This window comes from Quercus suber, unplaced genomic scaffold (genome assembly GCF_002906115.3).
Source record: "Quercus suber isolate HL8 unplaced genomic scaffold, Cork oak 2.0 scaffold_214, whole genome shotgun sequence".
Lineage (NCBI taxonomy): Eukaryota > Viridiplantae > Streptophyta > Magnoliopsida > Fagales > Fagaceae > Quercus > Quercus suber.
In genome coordinates this window covers 318,330-335,356 of record NW_027069672.1, presented here as the reverse complement: position 1 = coordinate 335,356, position 17,027 = coordinate 318,330, and the positions used below count along the sequence as shown (strand labels likewise).

The 17,027-nt window shown below is 35.6% G+C and overlaps 1 protein-coding gene across 1 annotated transcript; it reads right to left on the bottom strand.

The window, feature by feature from the left end:
- Window positions 1–7,182: 7,182 nt before the first annotated feature.
- LOC112039572 (MOB kinase activator-like 1A) lies at window positions 7,183–16,592 on the bottom strand. Its single transcript, XM_024072462.2, has 7 exons — window positions 16,358–16,592; window positions 13,542–13,590; window positions 11,532–11,640; window positions 11,151–11,244; window positions 9,603–9,736; window positions 9,354–9,517; window positions 7,183–7,416 (listed from the first exon to the last, which is right to left on the bottom strand). Exons 1-7 carry the CDS (start codon window positions 16,378–16,380, stop codon window positions 7,345–7,347), a joined length of 645 nt encoding a protein of 214 aa, XP_023928230.1. The 5' UTR covers window positions 16,381–16,592; the 3' UTR covers window positions 7,183–7,344.
- Window positions 16,593–17,027: the final 435 nt, after the last annotated feature.

Below are 17,027 nucleotides of genomic sequence, written 5' to 3'. Positions count from 1 at the left end.
ATAACAGAGGACTGATTTTTGACTTTTGTGAAGTGTTACTTTTGTGAAGAGTGGTGGCACTGAAGTAGTGAAGTGTTGCTTTTTATACTCATGAATCAAACCCTAGTCGTATGAGATCATTTAATCCCCACCGCCCAATCTTTAATGTGATCTGCCTATCAATATGCCACCTTGTTTACAGGCACGTGCAGCACTAATAGATCTCAGTATTATTATGCTTCACAATTTATGTACTACTATCGTGGTGGCTTTTAACAATGTGTGAACCTATATAGTAGATTATTTTTAACATTTAAATAATATTTATTATAAAAATTGGGCATAAAATTATAAACATTATTAAAATTATAAAAACTCATTAACATTATCAAACTTAAATATACAGATAACTAATTAGCTACACTTTAGATTTTTATAATTTAAAAATAATTAATTAAATTATTTATGACATCCTCGGTTCGACTATCGATTTGACCCCGGTCAAACCATAAAACCGATAACCAATCTCTTTTTCAGTTCTTTGACCGTACCGGTTTTTAAAACCATGACATAGTCATAGACAACACTTGATGCATAGTCTCTCGAGATCCAAGAGCTAGTTTACATCATTTTGGGCAGAAACCTTTATGGCATGTTTGGATGTTTAAAAAAGGAGGGGGAGTAGAGTAGAGGGAGGGAGAGTAATGCAATTACCTTGTTTGGAAGTTTTTTAAAGAATAAGGGGGAGGGGTTTGGAGGAGTTTGGAGGGGTTTGGACTCCCTCTAACCCCCCAATTTTAATTCCTCCAAATTGGAGAGATTTGGAGGGGGAGTAGAGTACATAAACTATTAACCAAGTAAATTACCTAATTTACCCTTATTATATTAACAAAATTACACAAGGGGAAGGGCTAATTACTCCCTTCCCCCTTACTAATTTTAAAAACATCCAAATAAGGTGGAGGTGAATCATTCTCCTCCACTCTCCTCTCCACTACTCCCCTTTCCTCTACTCCCCTCTACTCTCCTCCCTCTCTAAACTTCCAAACAAGCCATTAGCATGCCCGTTGCATTTTTGACAATAACATTCTGAGTGCGGGTTGAAGCAAGCCTCAGGATATGGTAATTGCTTTTGGGTCTCTTATATTAACTGGGGCAAAACAAAATTTAAAACGATCTTCAAGAAATAATCTGTGTACCTTCTCCAACATATTTGCAACCTTCTTTATATGATCATGTCAACACAGAACTATGTTCCATCTAGACCGCAATTTTCATCAAATTTTTCAAGTAGATAGAAGAATTCTACATTAGGGAGTTGAATAGCACAACAAATGGTTCAACCTATTCAGAGAAAGGAAAGAGACAAACTTTCCTTACTTCTTCAGAGGGTTGCTTCAAACACTCAATGTAGTCTAAATTATTCTTCTAAATGCAAGGTTGTTGTGACTCCGTCCCAAAGTAACAGAATAACGGAATACTTGTTGCATCATCTAATCTTCCAATCACACCGCGTTTGCTTCGCACTCTTCTCCGCTCTTAAGTTGCAATACACATCAACAGGATCCCGTGATAAAATGGGCAAATAACCACCCTCAATAGCAACCATGGAATGGTAAACAATACCCTCCTCATTCACATGTTTTTCCTACTCAACCATGGTTGTACCACCAACACTATTATACAACCCTCATCTACTACACTTTGCGGCAATTCAACAGTTTTCCTATCATCTGCATCAAAATCACATTTTGATTCAACCATTGTCAAAGTGTCGTCATCATTAGGAACTGTTGCTGAAGAAGAAGAAAAGGATTTTAACATAGAGAGGGTGGCAGAGCCCATAGATAATTTTAGCCCTCGTGATGGCCATTTAGGGTGAATAAAACTAAAACCAGTGGGAAATGGTCACTGGTTAGTTTGGGACATCCAAAGCAAGAGCAGCAAGCTAATGCAGTGGGAGATAATCATACACTGACTAAAAATGAAAAAGGAATTGAAATATTGGTTGAATAGCAACACCTAGAAGAAGAGGGACATGATAGTGATTTAATTTAAGTTTATTTACACACACATGGAAAACCTTGCATGCTGGATCACTTTCGGAGGGAGAGAAAGAGAACTAATTTGGTTGAGCTTGCTGGGCGATGACAATAGAACAGACTTAAGTCTTGACTCTTGCGGTGTTGGTCCCTCCTTGGTGCTGGTGGGTGTGCATTCATTGGATGAAACACGCCACCACAGTCCACGGGTTGATTCACTTCCTTGGTCAACGACGACAAGGTGAAAAGTTGGCAGAGACAATTTGAGAAACCAATGGATGTAGCAAATGCACAGCATTGCAACTTAAATGTTCTTAAACCACCTACATATCAACTGATGCTTGATAAGCCTCAGCCATTTTCACAACCACACTCTGGGGTGTCCAACCAAACTGGTACCTGATCAAACTGCCCAACCCGGCAGATCAGCCCAAAAACCAGCCGACCCAACGCCGGTGACGGCTAGTGGCGAGTCTTCATCCCCAAAGTCAGATTCCAGCGGTTCAGATGACAGGTTTGAGCATAAAAACCAAGCTCTCAACCAATCCAACCGGATGTACACTAGGAAATTAGTTATTCTCCACTGATGGATGTGTTTTGTCGGTCGTTTTCTCTAATTAGTCGAGATACGGTGAAATCTCAGCAGATCAGCCCAATCTCAACCAAATTTGGTGGTTTCCGGCAAAATCTAGCATAGTTTCGAAGTTTTCAACTTCGACCGAGGACCGACCGGTATCCGAGAAGGTCCGACCACCCGAACCGATTCCGTTCACCGGTCGACGGCGAGTTCAGAAATGAGAGAACTGAAGTTATTGGATCGACCCAGACCGACCCGTGGACAAGCTCGCTCTTGACACCAATGCGATGACTGCTCATGTGCTTTTAGCATTTTCTTGGTCCACAAGGAGAAAATAAAAATAATAATAATTGAGAGAAATGCAGGCATAGAAACACTTCAAAAAATCAAAGGCATACATATAGCACACATTCACAGGAATTTGTAATATAAAGCAATTTAGGACAAACTCTAAAGTCATACTCACAACCAGTGTTTGTTTTACTTTATTTAATTATCTTTCCCTTATATATAGTCTTTCTCAGGATACGCAGATCCCTTTAGAAAACAACAATGGATTCTATAAGCTCTTGAAGTGGAGCCAGCTCCTTTCTGTCAATTAGCACAAATTCCTGCACAAAACCACAGTAACAAGTTTAGCTAAAAACTTCACAACCAAGGTGCATTTTATATCAGACATAGTCTAAATAGCTCATTGTATGTTAAAGAATGTTAAACACGTCAAAATTGCACATTTGGGATGTCAAAAGTCAAAACACATTGGGCCGCTTAATGGAGAAAGCAATGAGATGCCTCTCCACTTGCTATGTCCAAGATTAATGGAGTAAGTATGTTAAGGTTTTCCATGACCTAAGATTCTAAAAAAATTATTCTGCAGAACCATGATCCAAGGAAACAAAGCTTTTTTTCTTTTTTTTGATAAGTAAGAAAGATGTATATTTAAAAATCTACTTTATGCATGAAAAGCACAAAGCTGACCAGCATTTACAAAGAAGAAAAAGAAACAAAGAAGAGAATAAACAAAGAAGAAAACTAAGTACAAAAGAGGAGAAAACAAAGGAACTAAGGGAGAGAATCACTAGATGTGAGTCCCCAAGCCTGAGACTAGTCAAATAGAGATGAATAGAAATCCACTAAAAGAGGCAAGCAACTGATCTCTATCCAAGAGTCCTCAAAAGTCTGCCGATTGCACTCCTTCCAAAGACATCACAATAAGCGCTTTGAAACCATTCTTGGTAAGACCCACAAAATCCCAAAAGATTTAAGAACAAAACTCCACAACCGATGAGCCTTCTCACAATAAAGCAGTAAATGATCCACAATCTCCCCACAACGACGACAAATAATACACCAATCAACAAAATCAAAACACATAAGTCTCAAATTATCAAGGAAACAAAGCTTTCATACTAGGAAATGCTTCAAGTTCTTTATCTTTAAAATAAAAAATAAAAAGTTATGTTCCCCAATTGCAAATCCTAGTGTAAAATGAACAAGCACAAAAATGGACGAGATCTCATTTTGAGGTTAATGCCAACATTCTGCAAACTAATGCTAGCTTTGATTTGTTACAATGGGATGTTCCCCAATGTCAGCTTTGATTTTGATCTTTCTGAACACTTGTGCAGACTATTACTAAATAGGAAGTTGCATCAATCAATGATAATGCAACAAATTGTTGGCTTCTTTAAAATTATTTACATCCCACTATAACAAATTTAGCCTTATGATGGTAGCAAGGCATCGCCTAGGTTCAGAATTACCAGATGTTATCTCAAAACATAGTAATGTTTGCTGTAGGAACCCTTGCCAGCACCAAAGATCCAAAACAAGCATAAAGAAATGAGAGAAGTGATTTTTAAAACCAAACCCATCTTGTATAATTGAGTTGTTACAAAAGATTAAAGAATTTTGCAAAAAATTGAAGTCACAAAGCTCAGGATTAAGAAATGTAAAACTTTGTGCATGACTTGAAATACACATATTTTATTCCCTTTTTGTTTTTTGGTAAGTTCCACACCAAGCGCATCATGAACCTACAACCTCAAGTTACGCACCAAGTGGGTCATGAACTGACGACCTCACATGCTATGACAAACACATTGACTAGTGATCCGCAAGCATCATATAGTATATTAAATCAAATGCTTGAATAATGCTGTAGAATCTTGAGAATTTAGAATGGTTTTATCATATATATATATATATATAAGATTCTGGTGTTACTTAGAAATATAGTCTTTCAAAAGCATGATTAAGAGAAGAAAAAGGCAGGCTTTTGGATCATCAAATGATCATGGATCAAGATTTGCTATAGTAGTAGTAGACTCTTATGGTTACTTATTTTCCTTTCTTATCAAGTTTCAAGATATAGATTTTTATAATTTAAAAATAATTAATTAAATTATTTATGACATCCTCGGTTCGACTATCGATCTGACCCCGGTCAAACCATAAAACCGATAACCAATCTCTTTTTCGGTTCTTTGACTGTACCGGTTTTTAAAACCATGACATAGTCATAGACAACACTTGATGCATAGTCTCTCGAGATCCAAGAGCTAGTTTACATCATTTTGGGCAGAAACCTTTAGCATGCCCGTTGCATTTTTGACAATAACTTTCTGAGTGCGGGTTCAAGCAAGCCTCAGGATATGGTAACTGCTTTTGGGTCTCTTATATTAACTGGGGCAAAACAAAAGTTAAAACGATCTTCAAGAAATAATCTGTGTACCTTCGGCAAAACAAAAGTTAAAACGATCTTCAGGAAATAATCTGTGTACCTTCTCCAACATATTTGCGACCTTCTTTATATGATCATGTCAACACAAAACTTTGTTCCATCTAGACCGCAATTTTCATCAAATTTTTCAAGTAGATAGAAGAATTCTACATTAGGGAGTTGAATAGCACAACAAATGGTTCAACTTGTTCAGAGAAAGGAAAGAGACAAACTTTCCTTACTTCTTCAGAGAGTTGCTTCAAACACTCACTGTAGTCTAGATTATTCTTCTAAATGCAAGGTTGTTGTGACTCCGTCCCAAAGTAACAGAATAACGGAATACTTGTTGCATCATCTAATCTTCCAATCACACCGCGTTTGCTTTGCACCCTCCTCCGCTCTTAAGTTGCAATACACATCAACAGGATCCCGTGATAAAATGGGCAAATAACCACCCTCAATAGCAACCATGGAATGGTGAACAATACCCTCATTCACATGTTTTTCCTACTCAACCATGGTTGTACCACCAACACTATTATACAACCCTCATCTACTACACTTTGCGGCAATTCAACAGTTTTCCTATCATCTGCATCAAAATCACATTCTGATTCAACCATTGTCAAAGTGTCGTCATCATTAGGAACTGTTGCTGAAGAAGAAGAAAAGGATTTTAACATAGAGAGGGTGGCAAAGCCCATAGATAATTTTAGCCCTTGTGATGGCCATTTAAGGTGAATAAAACTAAAACCAGTGGGAAATGGTCACTGGTTAGTTTGGGACATCCAAAGCAAGAGCAGCAAGCTAATGCAGTGGGAGATAATCATACACTGACTAAAAAAGAAAAAGGAATTGAAATATTGGTTGAATAGCAAAACCTAGAAGAAGAGGGACATGATAGTGATTTAATTTAAGTTTATTTACACACACTCACATGGAAAACCTTGCATGCTGGAACACTTTCGGAGGGAGAGAAAGAGAACTAATTTGGTTGAGCTTGCTGGGCGATGACAACAGAACAGGCTTAAGTCTTGACTCTTGCGGTGTTGGTCCCTCCTTGGTGCTGGTGGGTGTGCATTCATTGGATGAAACACGCCACCACAGTCCACGGGTTGATTCACTTTCTTGGTCAACGACGACAAGGTGAAAAGTTGGCAGAGACAATTTGAGAAACCAATGGATGTAGCAAATGCACAGCATTGCAACTTAAATGTTCTTAAACCACCTACATATCAACTGATGCTTGATAACCCTCAGCCATTTTCACAACCACACTCTGGGGTGTCCAACCAAACCGGTACCTGATCAAACTGCCCAACCCGGCAGATCAGCCCAAAAACCGACCGACCCGACGCCGGTGACGGCCATTGGCGAGTCTTCATCCCCAAAATCAAATTCCGGCGATTCAGATGACAGGTTTGAGCATAAAAACCAAGCTCTCAACCAATCCGATCGGATGTACACTGGGAAATTAGTTATTCTCCACTGATGGATGTGTTTTGTCAGTCGTTTTCTCTAATTAGTCGAGATTCGGTGAGATCTCAGCAGATCGGCCCAATCTCAACCAAATTTGGTGGTTTCCGGCAAAATCTAGCATAGTTTCGAAGTTTTCAACTTCGACCGAGGACCGACCGGTATCAGAGGAGGTCCGACACCTGAACCGATTCCGTTCACCGGTCGGCGGCGAGTTCAAAAATGAGAGAACTGAAGTTATTGGATTGACCCAGACCGAGCCGTGGACAAGCTCGCTCTTGACACCAATGTGATGACTGCTCATGTGCTTTTAGCATTTTCTTGGTCCACAAGGAGAAAAAAAAAATAAAAATAAATAATTGAGAGAAATGCAGGCATAGAAACACTTCAAAAAATCAAAGGCATACATATAGCACACATTCACAGGAATTTGTAATATAAAGCAATTTAGGACAAACTCTGAAGTCATACTCACAACCAGTGTTTGTTTTACTTTATTTAATTATCTTTCCCTTATATATAGTCTTTCTCAGGATACGCAGATCCCTTTAGAAAACAACAATGGATTCTATAAGCTCTTGAAGTGGAGCCAGCTCCTTTCTGTCAATTAGCACAAATTCCTGCACAAAACCACAGTAACAAGTTTAGCTAAAAACTTCACAATCAAGGTGCATTTTATATCAGACATAGTCTAAATAGCTCATTGTATGTTAAAGAATGTTAAACACGTCAAAATTGCACATTTGGGATGTCAAAAGTCAAAACCCATTGGGCCGCTTAATGGAGAAAGCAATGAGATGCCTCTCCACTTGCTATGTCCAAGATTAATGGAGTAAGTATGTTAAGGTTTTCCATGACCTAAGGTTCTAAAAAAATTATTCTGCAGAACCATGATCCAAGGAAACAAAGCTTTTTTTCTTTTTTTTGATAAGTAAGAAAGATGTATATTTAAAAATCTACTTTATGCATGAAAAGCACAAAGCTGACCAGCATTTACAAAGAAGAAAAAGAAACAAAGAAGAGAATAAACAAAGAAGAAAACTAAGTACAAAAGAGGAGAGAACAAAGGAACTAAGGGAGAGAATCACTAGATGTGAGTCCCCAAGCCTGAGACTAGTCAAATAGAGATGAATAGAGATCCACTAAAAGAGGCAAGCAACTGATCTCTATCCAAGAGTCCTCAAAAGTCTGCCGATTGCACTCCTTCCAAAGACATCACAATAAGCGCTTTGAAACCATTCTTGGTAAGACCCACAAAATCCCAAAAGATTTAAGAACAAAACTCCACAACCGATGAGCCTTCTCACAATGAAGCAGTAAATGATCCACAATCTCCTCACAACAACGACACATAATACACCAATCAACAAAATCAAAACACATAAGTCTCAAATTATCAAGGAAACAAAGCTTTCATACTAGGAAATGCTTCAAGTTCTTTATCTTTAAAATAAAAAATAAAAAGTTATGTTCCCCAATTGCAAATCCTAGTGTAAAATGAACAAGCACAAAAATGGACGAGATCTCATTTTGAGGTTAATGCCAACATTCTGCAAACTAATGCTAGCTTTGATTTGTTACAATGGGATGTTCCCCAATGTCAGCTTTGATTTTGATCTTTCTGAACACTTGTGCAGACTATTACTAAATAGGAAGTTGCATCAATCAATGATAATGCAACAAATTGTTGGCTTCTTTAATATTATTTACATCCCACTATAACAAATTTAGCCTTATGATGGTAGCAAGGCATCGCCTAGGTTCAGAATTACCAGATGTTATCTCAAAACATAGTAATGTTTGCTGTAGGAACCCTTGCCAGCACCAAAGATCCAAAACAAGCATAAAGAAATGAGAGAAGTGATTTTTAAAACCAAACCCATCTTGTATAATTGAGTTGTTACAAAAGATTAAAGAATTTTGCAAAAAATTGAAGTCACAAAGCTCAGGATTAAGAAATGTAAAACTTTGTGCATGACTTGAAATACACATATTTTATTCCCTTTTTGTTTTTTGGTAAGTTCCACACCAAGCGCATCATGAACCTACAACCTCAAGTTACGCACCAAGTGGGTCATGAACTGACGACCTCACATGCTATGACAAACACATTGACTAGTGATCCGCAAGCATCATATAGTATATTAAATCAAATGCTTGAATAATGCTGTAGAATCTTGAGAATTTAGAATGGTTTTATCATATATATATATATATATAAGATTCTGGTGTTACTTAGAAATATAGTCTTTCAAAAGCATGATTAAGAGAAGAAAAAGGCAGGCTTTTGGATCATCAAATGATCATGGATCAAGATTTGCTATAGTAGTAGTAGACTCTTATGGTTACTTATTTTCCTTTCTTATCAAGTTTCAATTCTTTAATATTATGCAGACTGAGTACAAATATTTTATAGAGAATAAATTATGGTATTTATTTCAAGATCATGTTGATGGTCAATAGATACTAGTTCTGTTTATGAAACCACCATGGAAAGAAGAACTCAAACAAAAGAATAAAGAAAAATAAATTAGTCATTGAGATATAGAAGACTTACACAAGTAAATAGTATAAAATGCTTGAAGCATGTATTTAGATGGGCCTCCTCCTTGAGGCTTACAATTTTCTGAAAGTGAGAGTGGTAGATGTGGGCATATACACGGAACAGTCTTTTGAATATTGTCTTTACAACATCTTTGAAGTTGGGAGGAAAGGGTGACCCTACGAAATTTTTACTAGAACAAATAAATATAAAAAGCATAGAGATATAATTGAGATAATGTACAAATATGACAATGGATATTACCGAGCCTTTGAGGAAAAAGGGATTCATTATCAAGCTGGCCTTCAATCCAGTCCATTAAAAGTTCAACATATCTTGGAGCAGAAACCTCAATAGGTTTCTTGATTTTTTCACCATCTGCCCACCGATACTCATATCTGTAAAATTTATAAGCATATCAGAAACTGTAAATCTATACTTGCAATTATCCATATATCTCTCTAGAGTTTTTTTTTTTTTTTTGATAAGTGTATCTATCTAGAGTTTTAACACTTTTTTGTTGAGAGAGAAGGGGGGAGGGGTTGTTTAAATATAATTGATTTTAACAAAAATTATTTCAAGAGATTTATATTGGCATTTCATTTTATATCACCATTTAATCAGTTTATGTCATTCTAGGAGGCAGGTACTAAAAATATAGATTAGTTTGTAAATCTATAGGCTTAAAATATATGGGAAAAAAAAAAGGCTTCAATGTTAATTATTCTGGTAAATAAATATATGGCAAATTGCACTTTCCCCTCTTAACTATGGTGCATTTGAAATGTCACCCTAAACTACAAAACTAAGCAATGATAACTTAAGGAAGCGGGGTGTAATTATTTTGGAGTGGTACTCCATGTGTAAAACTGAGAGAGTGAATCACCTATTTCTACAGTGTGTCATGGCAAGGGAGTTGTAGTCTATGATATTTTTCTTGTTTGGGGAGGGGCATTACTCACTTTTGAAGTTTAAGGGGTACACTTCAATGGCACCATAGTTGAAGGAGGTTGGGGGTGGGAGGTGCAATTAACCCAAAAATATATACACAATGCATCTAGATATCACATCTAGAACCATGCCTTCACCAAAATGATCAGAAAAATAATCCATATGCTGATTAATTATGGCAAAAACTGCCAAAAAGAAACAACTTCTTTCAAGTTTTAAAGTAGTAAAGGTCATGTAGGCATGATACTTGTTTAGACAAGAAAATCAGTTATGTGGTAGTTACCTGGGAGTAACAAGTAACATTGCCACACAAAATGGAACCATGTGCAAGACAAGTGAGGCAAAGTGAGGTTGAAAGGACTTCATTTACATATTTAATCCCATGTAAGTAATATGGGTAGACCAAAAGCTATTAATTTAGTTGGATTTTTAAAAATTTTATACAAACAATTTAATTAGGCGAGGGAGAGACCAACATCTCACTTTATATGTTACTGTAGATGGAAAAGAACCCACCAATGGAAATATCCCAATTACTACCAAATTGGAGGAAAGCTGAAAAAATCAGCAGAAAGTAACACTATTGAATTTCTATAAACTAAGTGTGCATTTGGCTTTAGCTTATTTTTGTTACTATTTATGGGCCCTACTGTACTTAACCAAAAAAAAAATGGGCCCTACTGCACTTTTTGGTACTATTCATGATTCTCATTGTATTATTTTAGCCAACTTTTATCTTTATCTACAATACTTTCAACAAAAAGTTTTCAGTTTCAACAAAATAAGTGGATCTAAATAGACCCTAAAAGTCATAAAAGAAGATGAAAAAAAAAAAAAACAGGTTTCAATATTATTCCATACTTGGGGCCTGCTGTCATTGTTGGACAATTCTCATTAGTACAGAATTCTGTGAGGGTCCCATAGAGCAAATTTACTTGGTTGAAGAAATCCACAGCTGGGAAAAAAAAAAAAAAAAACCCACTTCAGATTTGAATCTCATGCAAGAGCTGCAGCAAAGCAAAAATTGGTTGGAAAAATGTATTATTACATTTAAGCATCAGCTAAATAAAGAACATTACATAAATTAGATAATACAGCTGAATAGCACATGATTGTACTAAACCTAGCAGATTGACAGGCTTAAAATGAAGGGAAAAACTCACATACATTAACAGGCTACATATTCTGAAATTTTAAGCGCACACATGCATGCAAGAGAGAGAGAGAGAGAGAGAGAGTTACTGTTGACAGCAAGCCACTCATTCAAGTCCTCCCCAGTAGGAAGTTTTACAGCCTCCCTTAAGTTTCCACTACCTAGGGTGGCATCAATGTGCTTTCTAAGTTGTGCCCCCTGCAATAGAACAGGATAAGTATTGGAGCTTTCAGTTATACCAATAAAATAACAATCAGAGAATCATTAATAAAGAGGCAATGTATTTCAATTAACCACAATAAGACAGATCTAAAGAACTGGACCAGAGGCTCTGGAAATGGCAACTTGATCATCATATCAAAAAGAATATCAAATACATTTTCTACATAGTTATACAATTCATTAAATATGCATTTAAAAAAAGTACCATTGCATTGACTCAACCTTGTTTCTCTCTCCATTTTTACCACTCAATTGTTTCTCAGCACATTTTATCCCCAAAATAAACCATATTTCAGCCACTGGATCCAAATAAGGCCCCAATGAAATGACATGGACTAAAGGGGCTTTGTAGGCAGCAGGATAGTCCTTTAAAGAAAAGGCTGGAACAGCCCCATAACATGACCAAGCTGTGGGCACCAAGTGGTTGACATTCACACAACAAAAGGACCTGATTTCAGCCAATTCCTGGGATGTTTCCAGCATCGAAATTGGGCCCTGCTCCCACAACCCTGGAAATTGATTTTGCAGCAAAGAGGACTCTTTGCTAAAGCTTTGGGTCTTAAAATCTTGTTTTCATTGGATAAAGTGACTGCTGATAGAAGCAATATGATGCAGATGCATATGCATAAACTTGTTCTCCTTCACCAAGAATGATTTTTCAGCCTATCAAAAAGAAAAATATGCTCTCTATATGTAGATATACGTTCACTAGGGATCAAACTAAAGGATATAAGGCATATTTGATTTGTTGGGGATAGTTTTTTTATATAAGTAATAATGAATTTTAATAAATGAACTCTAAAATTGTTTCCAAAAGAACTACAATCTAAGATCTACTAAAGAAATAGAAGTAATCCCATCAATTATAATACAACACTCAAACAAAGAAAGTAAAAATATAGATCTCATCTCAACGATAGATCTCTCTACCCCTTTAAACATTCAAGTATTCCTCTCTCTCCAAATTGTACACATAACACACTGAGGATTAGCATTCCAAATAAGACTATTAGTATGTCAACCGTACAGCCCTCTCCAACAAGCATAGTCATCTATCATATTCTCTAGCATCACCCAATCAATTCCTATTACAGAAAATAGAAAGAACCACATCCTACAGGCAAATGAAAAGTGTAACAACAAGTGATCCACAGACCGGCAACTATATGACATAAGTATTAAGCATAATTTTCATCTATGAAATAACAGGTGTTACTTTCATGCTTTATCATCACTGTCTGTGTAGCTGTTTCTTCTTAAGAATTGGAGATTTACTCCTTATTAGTTGTAACTAATTATTACACTTTTGCTATAAACAATTAAAACCTATTTCCAAAAGTGAATTTGGTCTTACATATTTTGAGCCTTCAATCAAAAGGCCAAAATCTGGATCATCAACAACTCAGATAACCCACATAAGTCTCCCATATATATATATATATATATATGTATCATGAAACTGACCCCTAAAAAAGAAAAAAAGTAAAGACAGAGCACATAAAGCACCAAAAACTAAGGTCTAGTGAGCCATGACAAATATTGGATACAGGACATCAGTCAATATCTACTGATATAATTTAGTACTGAATTCCTAAAGATCCTACATTAGAGAGAGAGACAGAGAGAGAGAGCAAGGGTTGATGATGGTGGTGGTGGTGATCATGACCAAGACAATAAAGATGGCAAAGACTGAAGAGACAATGATGATTGAAGCAAGTTCTTTTCCATACAAGAGTAAGCAATACAAGATTTTCTGATGGTACAAAAAACAAATGAGCACCCATGTAAAACAGATAAATAAATAAAAACATTTTAAAAATCTTGTAAAACCCAAAGCACCAAGAAAGAGGTGTGACTAGATAGAAAAGGGACTTAACCTTACTCCCTGAGGGTGCACTCTTTTTTGGGCGGAATGTCCTTTGGTTTCTGTTTGCAGAAGAATTAAAAAGGCGAATATATATCAGCAAAAGTGGTGCATCACATGGTTTTAAAGGGCATCAATATTCAAATAAAATCTAACGTAATAAGGAATATTTATGAACAGAACAAAACCATTATCTTCACACCTACAAGGACACACACACACCAAAGGAGCAATAGAACTACATACTGAAACTTTGGCATCAAGTCAGGTAGAAACTTGTATAAATAGTCATTCCCAGCAACAATAATAATTTCAAATTAAAATAAATACATACATAAAAACGTACAAATAGCCTGGAAAAAAAACTTCCCAATGCACTCTTGACTCATTTTACCCTAAATTAACTAGCTTTGGTATGATACATTTATATGCTTTGAACTTCACCACCATGTTTCTCATAATGAGAGGCCCCTAATCTAGATTATTCAAGGATCCACTTCGAGTTTAATAAAATAGACAACATTAGCTTACCTGTCCAAAGTTTACTATCTAATTTTTTTATAAAGCAAAAGCCTTCTTCCTTTTAGTTTAGAACCAATCATTGAGCATGTATATCTCCCCTATAATCTTGCAATACATAAAGTCATCCATATAACAATGCCGTCCCTACAAAATCAAACTCTCTTCAAGGATCTCATTATGACTTCTTAAGTAGTAGCGATGTCCTCCCTTTACATTCATACCCAATCATTGAATTTTATTTTTTTTTACACACCCCTGGTGAGTTTTGAACCCACAACTTACCCTCCACCCTTCCTTATGTGGGGGAAGAGGTGGGATTTGAGCTAGAGCTCATTGGACAATCTTTTTTTTTTTTGGATTTACATTTAAACCTAACTGCAAAACACATTCTCTCCTCGGGTGCGTTGCATTTTTGGACTTTGTAAGAAGCAATCACTAAAGCTTTGCAAAGGCAGATGAAGTAAAAAAAAAAAAAAAAAAAAAAAAAAAAAAAAAAAAAAACACATCCTACAATACTAATATAAGGCTCTTAAACATATCACGGAGAATCGTTCCTTTACTAGAAAAAACAGACAAGAGGGCTTCTTTCTCAAAGCAAGCCCTGTCCTTCTTGGTGCCATATTTTCAGGAAGTTACATTCTAAAAAAAGCAATAGCATATAATTCAATTATGCTAGGCAACTACCTCACCAATTGAGCTGTCATTTATTTATATCTGGTGGAAATGCACCTATAGCATATATTATTTCTTTTTCTTCTACGCAAGATTGTATTTGTAGAAGAAAATTACATTCTGAAAGAAGTAATTAAGATATGAAAAAATGAGACCACATTTAGTATACCAAGTCAAACTATCATTTATTATGTCTAATTGAAAACGCCCCTATAGCATATAAATAACCAACATTATCTATTAAAAATACACCACTTAAAAAATGCACACCACAGACATTGTGAACAATCAATTTTAAGATGCAGACAGCAGTTGTCTACCAGCAGAACCAAGATATCATCATAAACAGGCAAATGCATCTGAATCCATATAAGTGAACAAGTTAATTAATTTTTGAATAAGCATATCAACCAATTAGAAGATGCTGCAAAAACTTGTTCAGAATTTGAATCCATAAAGTGAATACTATCACCATAATCAGCAGTTTCTTTTTTCAGAATTTGAAACTTTTGGTCATTGTGAAGAAAACAAGAGATGCTGCAAAAACTTTCCTCTTCTTCTATTTTAGAGTGAAACCATCATGTCTATTCCTTTCTAATAAAGGAATGATTCTCCATCATAGTTCATACACAAAAAATGTTGACAGAACTATTGCTTAGTTCTTATAATGAAAAAGGAATGAACAGGAAGTTTTCATGAAGACCAAAGTTTTTACACAACACTTCATTCATTCTAAAACTTCAACGTTCACTTCATATGAAATCCATCAGCACAATGCACTCACGGCATCTTGTATACAATTAGAACAAGGATTTCCCGCTTTAGTGTCATCTTTTGAATACCCAAAATAACTTTTAGATAAAATTACATGTTTAATAGAAGATCAAATATCTACAACTAAGACTAAAATAGTCAAAAGAAAAATTCAAGAACACCATTTAAAATAAACTGCCATCGCTCAAATTCTAAACCATATTCCCCACCACTTTCTCCTTCATAGTTTCTCTTTCCTTATTTCACCATTTCCCGACTCTCCTGTAACTAAATAACTTCCCACATCTACTCACCTAACTTCTTTATCTCATATGCATGTAATAATGCTACATTCTCAACTAGTTAGAATATTATAACTTAAAAACAACTATAGAATGCTAAAATTGAACTTCAATTTGGATATTGGACCCATTCAATTCAAGTAATTATTGCTTTTTTGAGAAATAATTTCAACATATGGTGTCCACTCCCGGCAATTGCTCTTTATCGTTATTCCAAGACATCAAATTTGTTTTTGATGTAGGCGGGTATCGAATCCAGATCTCTTATTTGACCATGAAGCTCCTATTCAACCAGATGTCTAAAAATTATTCAAACGGGCAACTATGAAGCTTCTATTGTGTGTTAGTATTTTTGTAATAATTATAAATAAAATTTATAAATAAATAAAAAATAATAAAAAACCATATGCGCAATCTTGATCATAGCTTTTTGAACCCATTTGCAATTATGCCAACTAAATAAAAAGTAAATATATAACCGTTCGAAGTCACTATCTAAAATCACTAATCTGATCTAATCTTCTTCACATAAAGTAACCCAATAAAAAGAGAAGTACATTTTTTTTTTTTAATTATTTACCTGCCCAGGCCAAAGAGACTCATGGCTAGCGCGAGAGAGAGAGCGAGGATTCAGAATTCTCTCAGATGTGTTTGGTTTGCTATTTGAGTAAATTTCGAATAAGTTCCTGAATGTGTTCTTATTTGCGTGGAGCGCCCCGGAGAATGAGATGTGATGAGAGAGATTGACTTTTTTCTTTTTTTGAGAAACAATGCAGAGATTGACCGGTTGTACATGTGCTGTAAAGAAAAGATGTACATATTTTAAGGGAGTTTCAGCCATACGACAGGACCACAACTTTTACCACCATTTTGGGCCCTCAATCATTTTCATAACAACCAACTATTCATTGGTTACCATTTGTTTCTAACAAAAAGTAAAACATATTTGTTTTTCACCACTCATATTTGATCATAAAAATTGTTACACAAAAGTTGTATCCATATATTTATCGGTTCATTCTACCATACCCTTTCTTTTTTTGGAAAGGTATGATACCCACCTATATCTAAACTATTAAATGAATAAAAATTTGATCCAGACCATTCATTTAATTTGAAGTAATTTAGAGTAAATACTGGCTACCGGTTAAACAAGTTACATATATAAGTAAAAAAACAAAAAGAACCCAGTAATTACTGTGCGCTTCTCTTTCTCAAAAACAAAATTCTCTCTATCACGCTTCAGACTA

What these genes read in the sequence shown, in the direction of transcription:
- LOC112039572 (XM_024072462.2), bottom strand. Translation starts at nt 16,380, where the DNA reads ATGAGTCTCTTTGGCCTGGGCAG. An exon ending in GTGCACCCTCAGGGAGTAAG is followed by an intron (nt 11,641 to 13,541) that starts GTTAAGTCCCTT and finishes GTTCTATTGCAG; the next exon opens with GGGGCACAACTTAGAAAGCA. An exon ending in TGAGTGGCTTGCTGTCAACA is followed by an intron (nt 11,245 to 11,531) that starts GTAACTCTCTCT and finishes TTTTTTTCCCAG; the next exon opens with CTGTGGATTTCTTCAACCAA.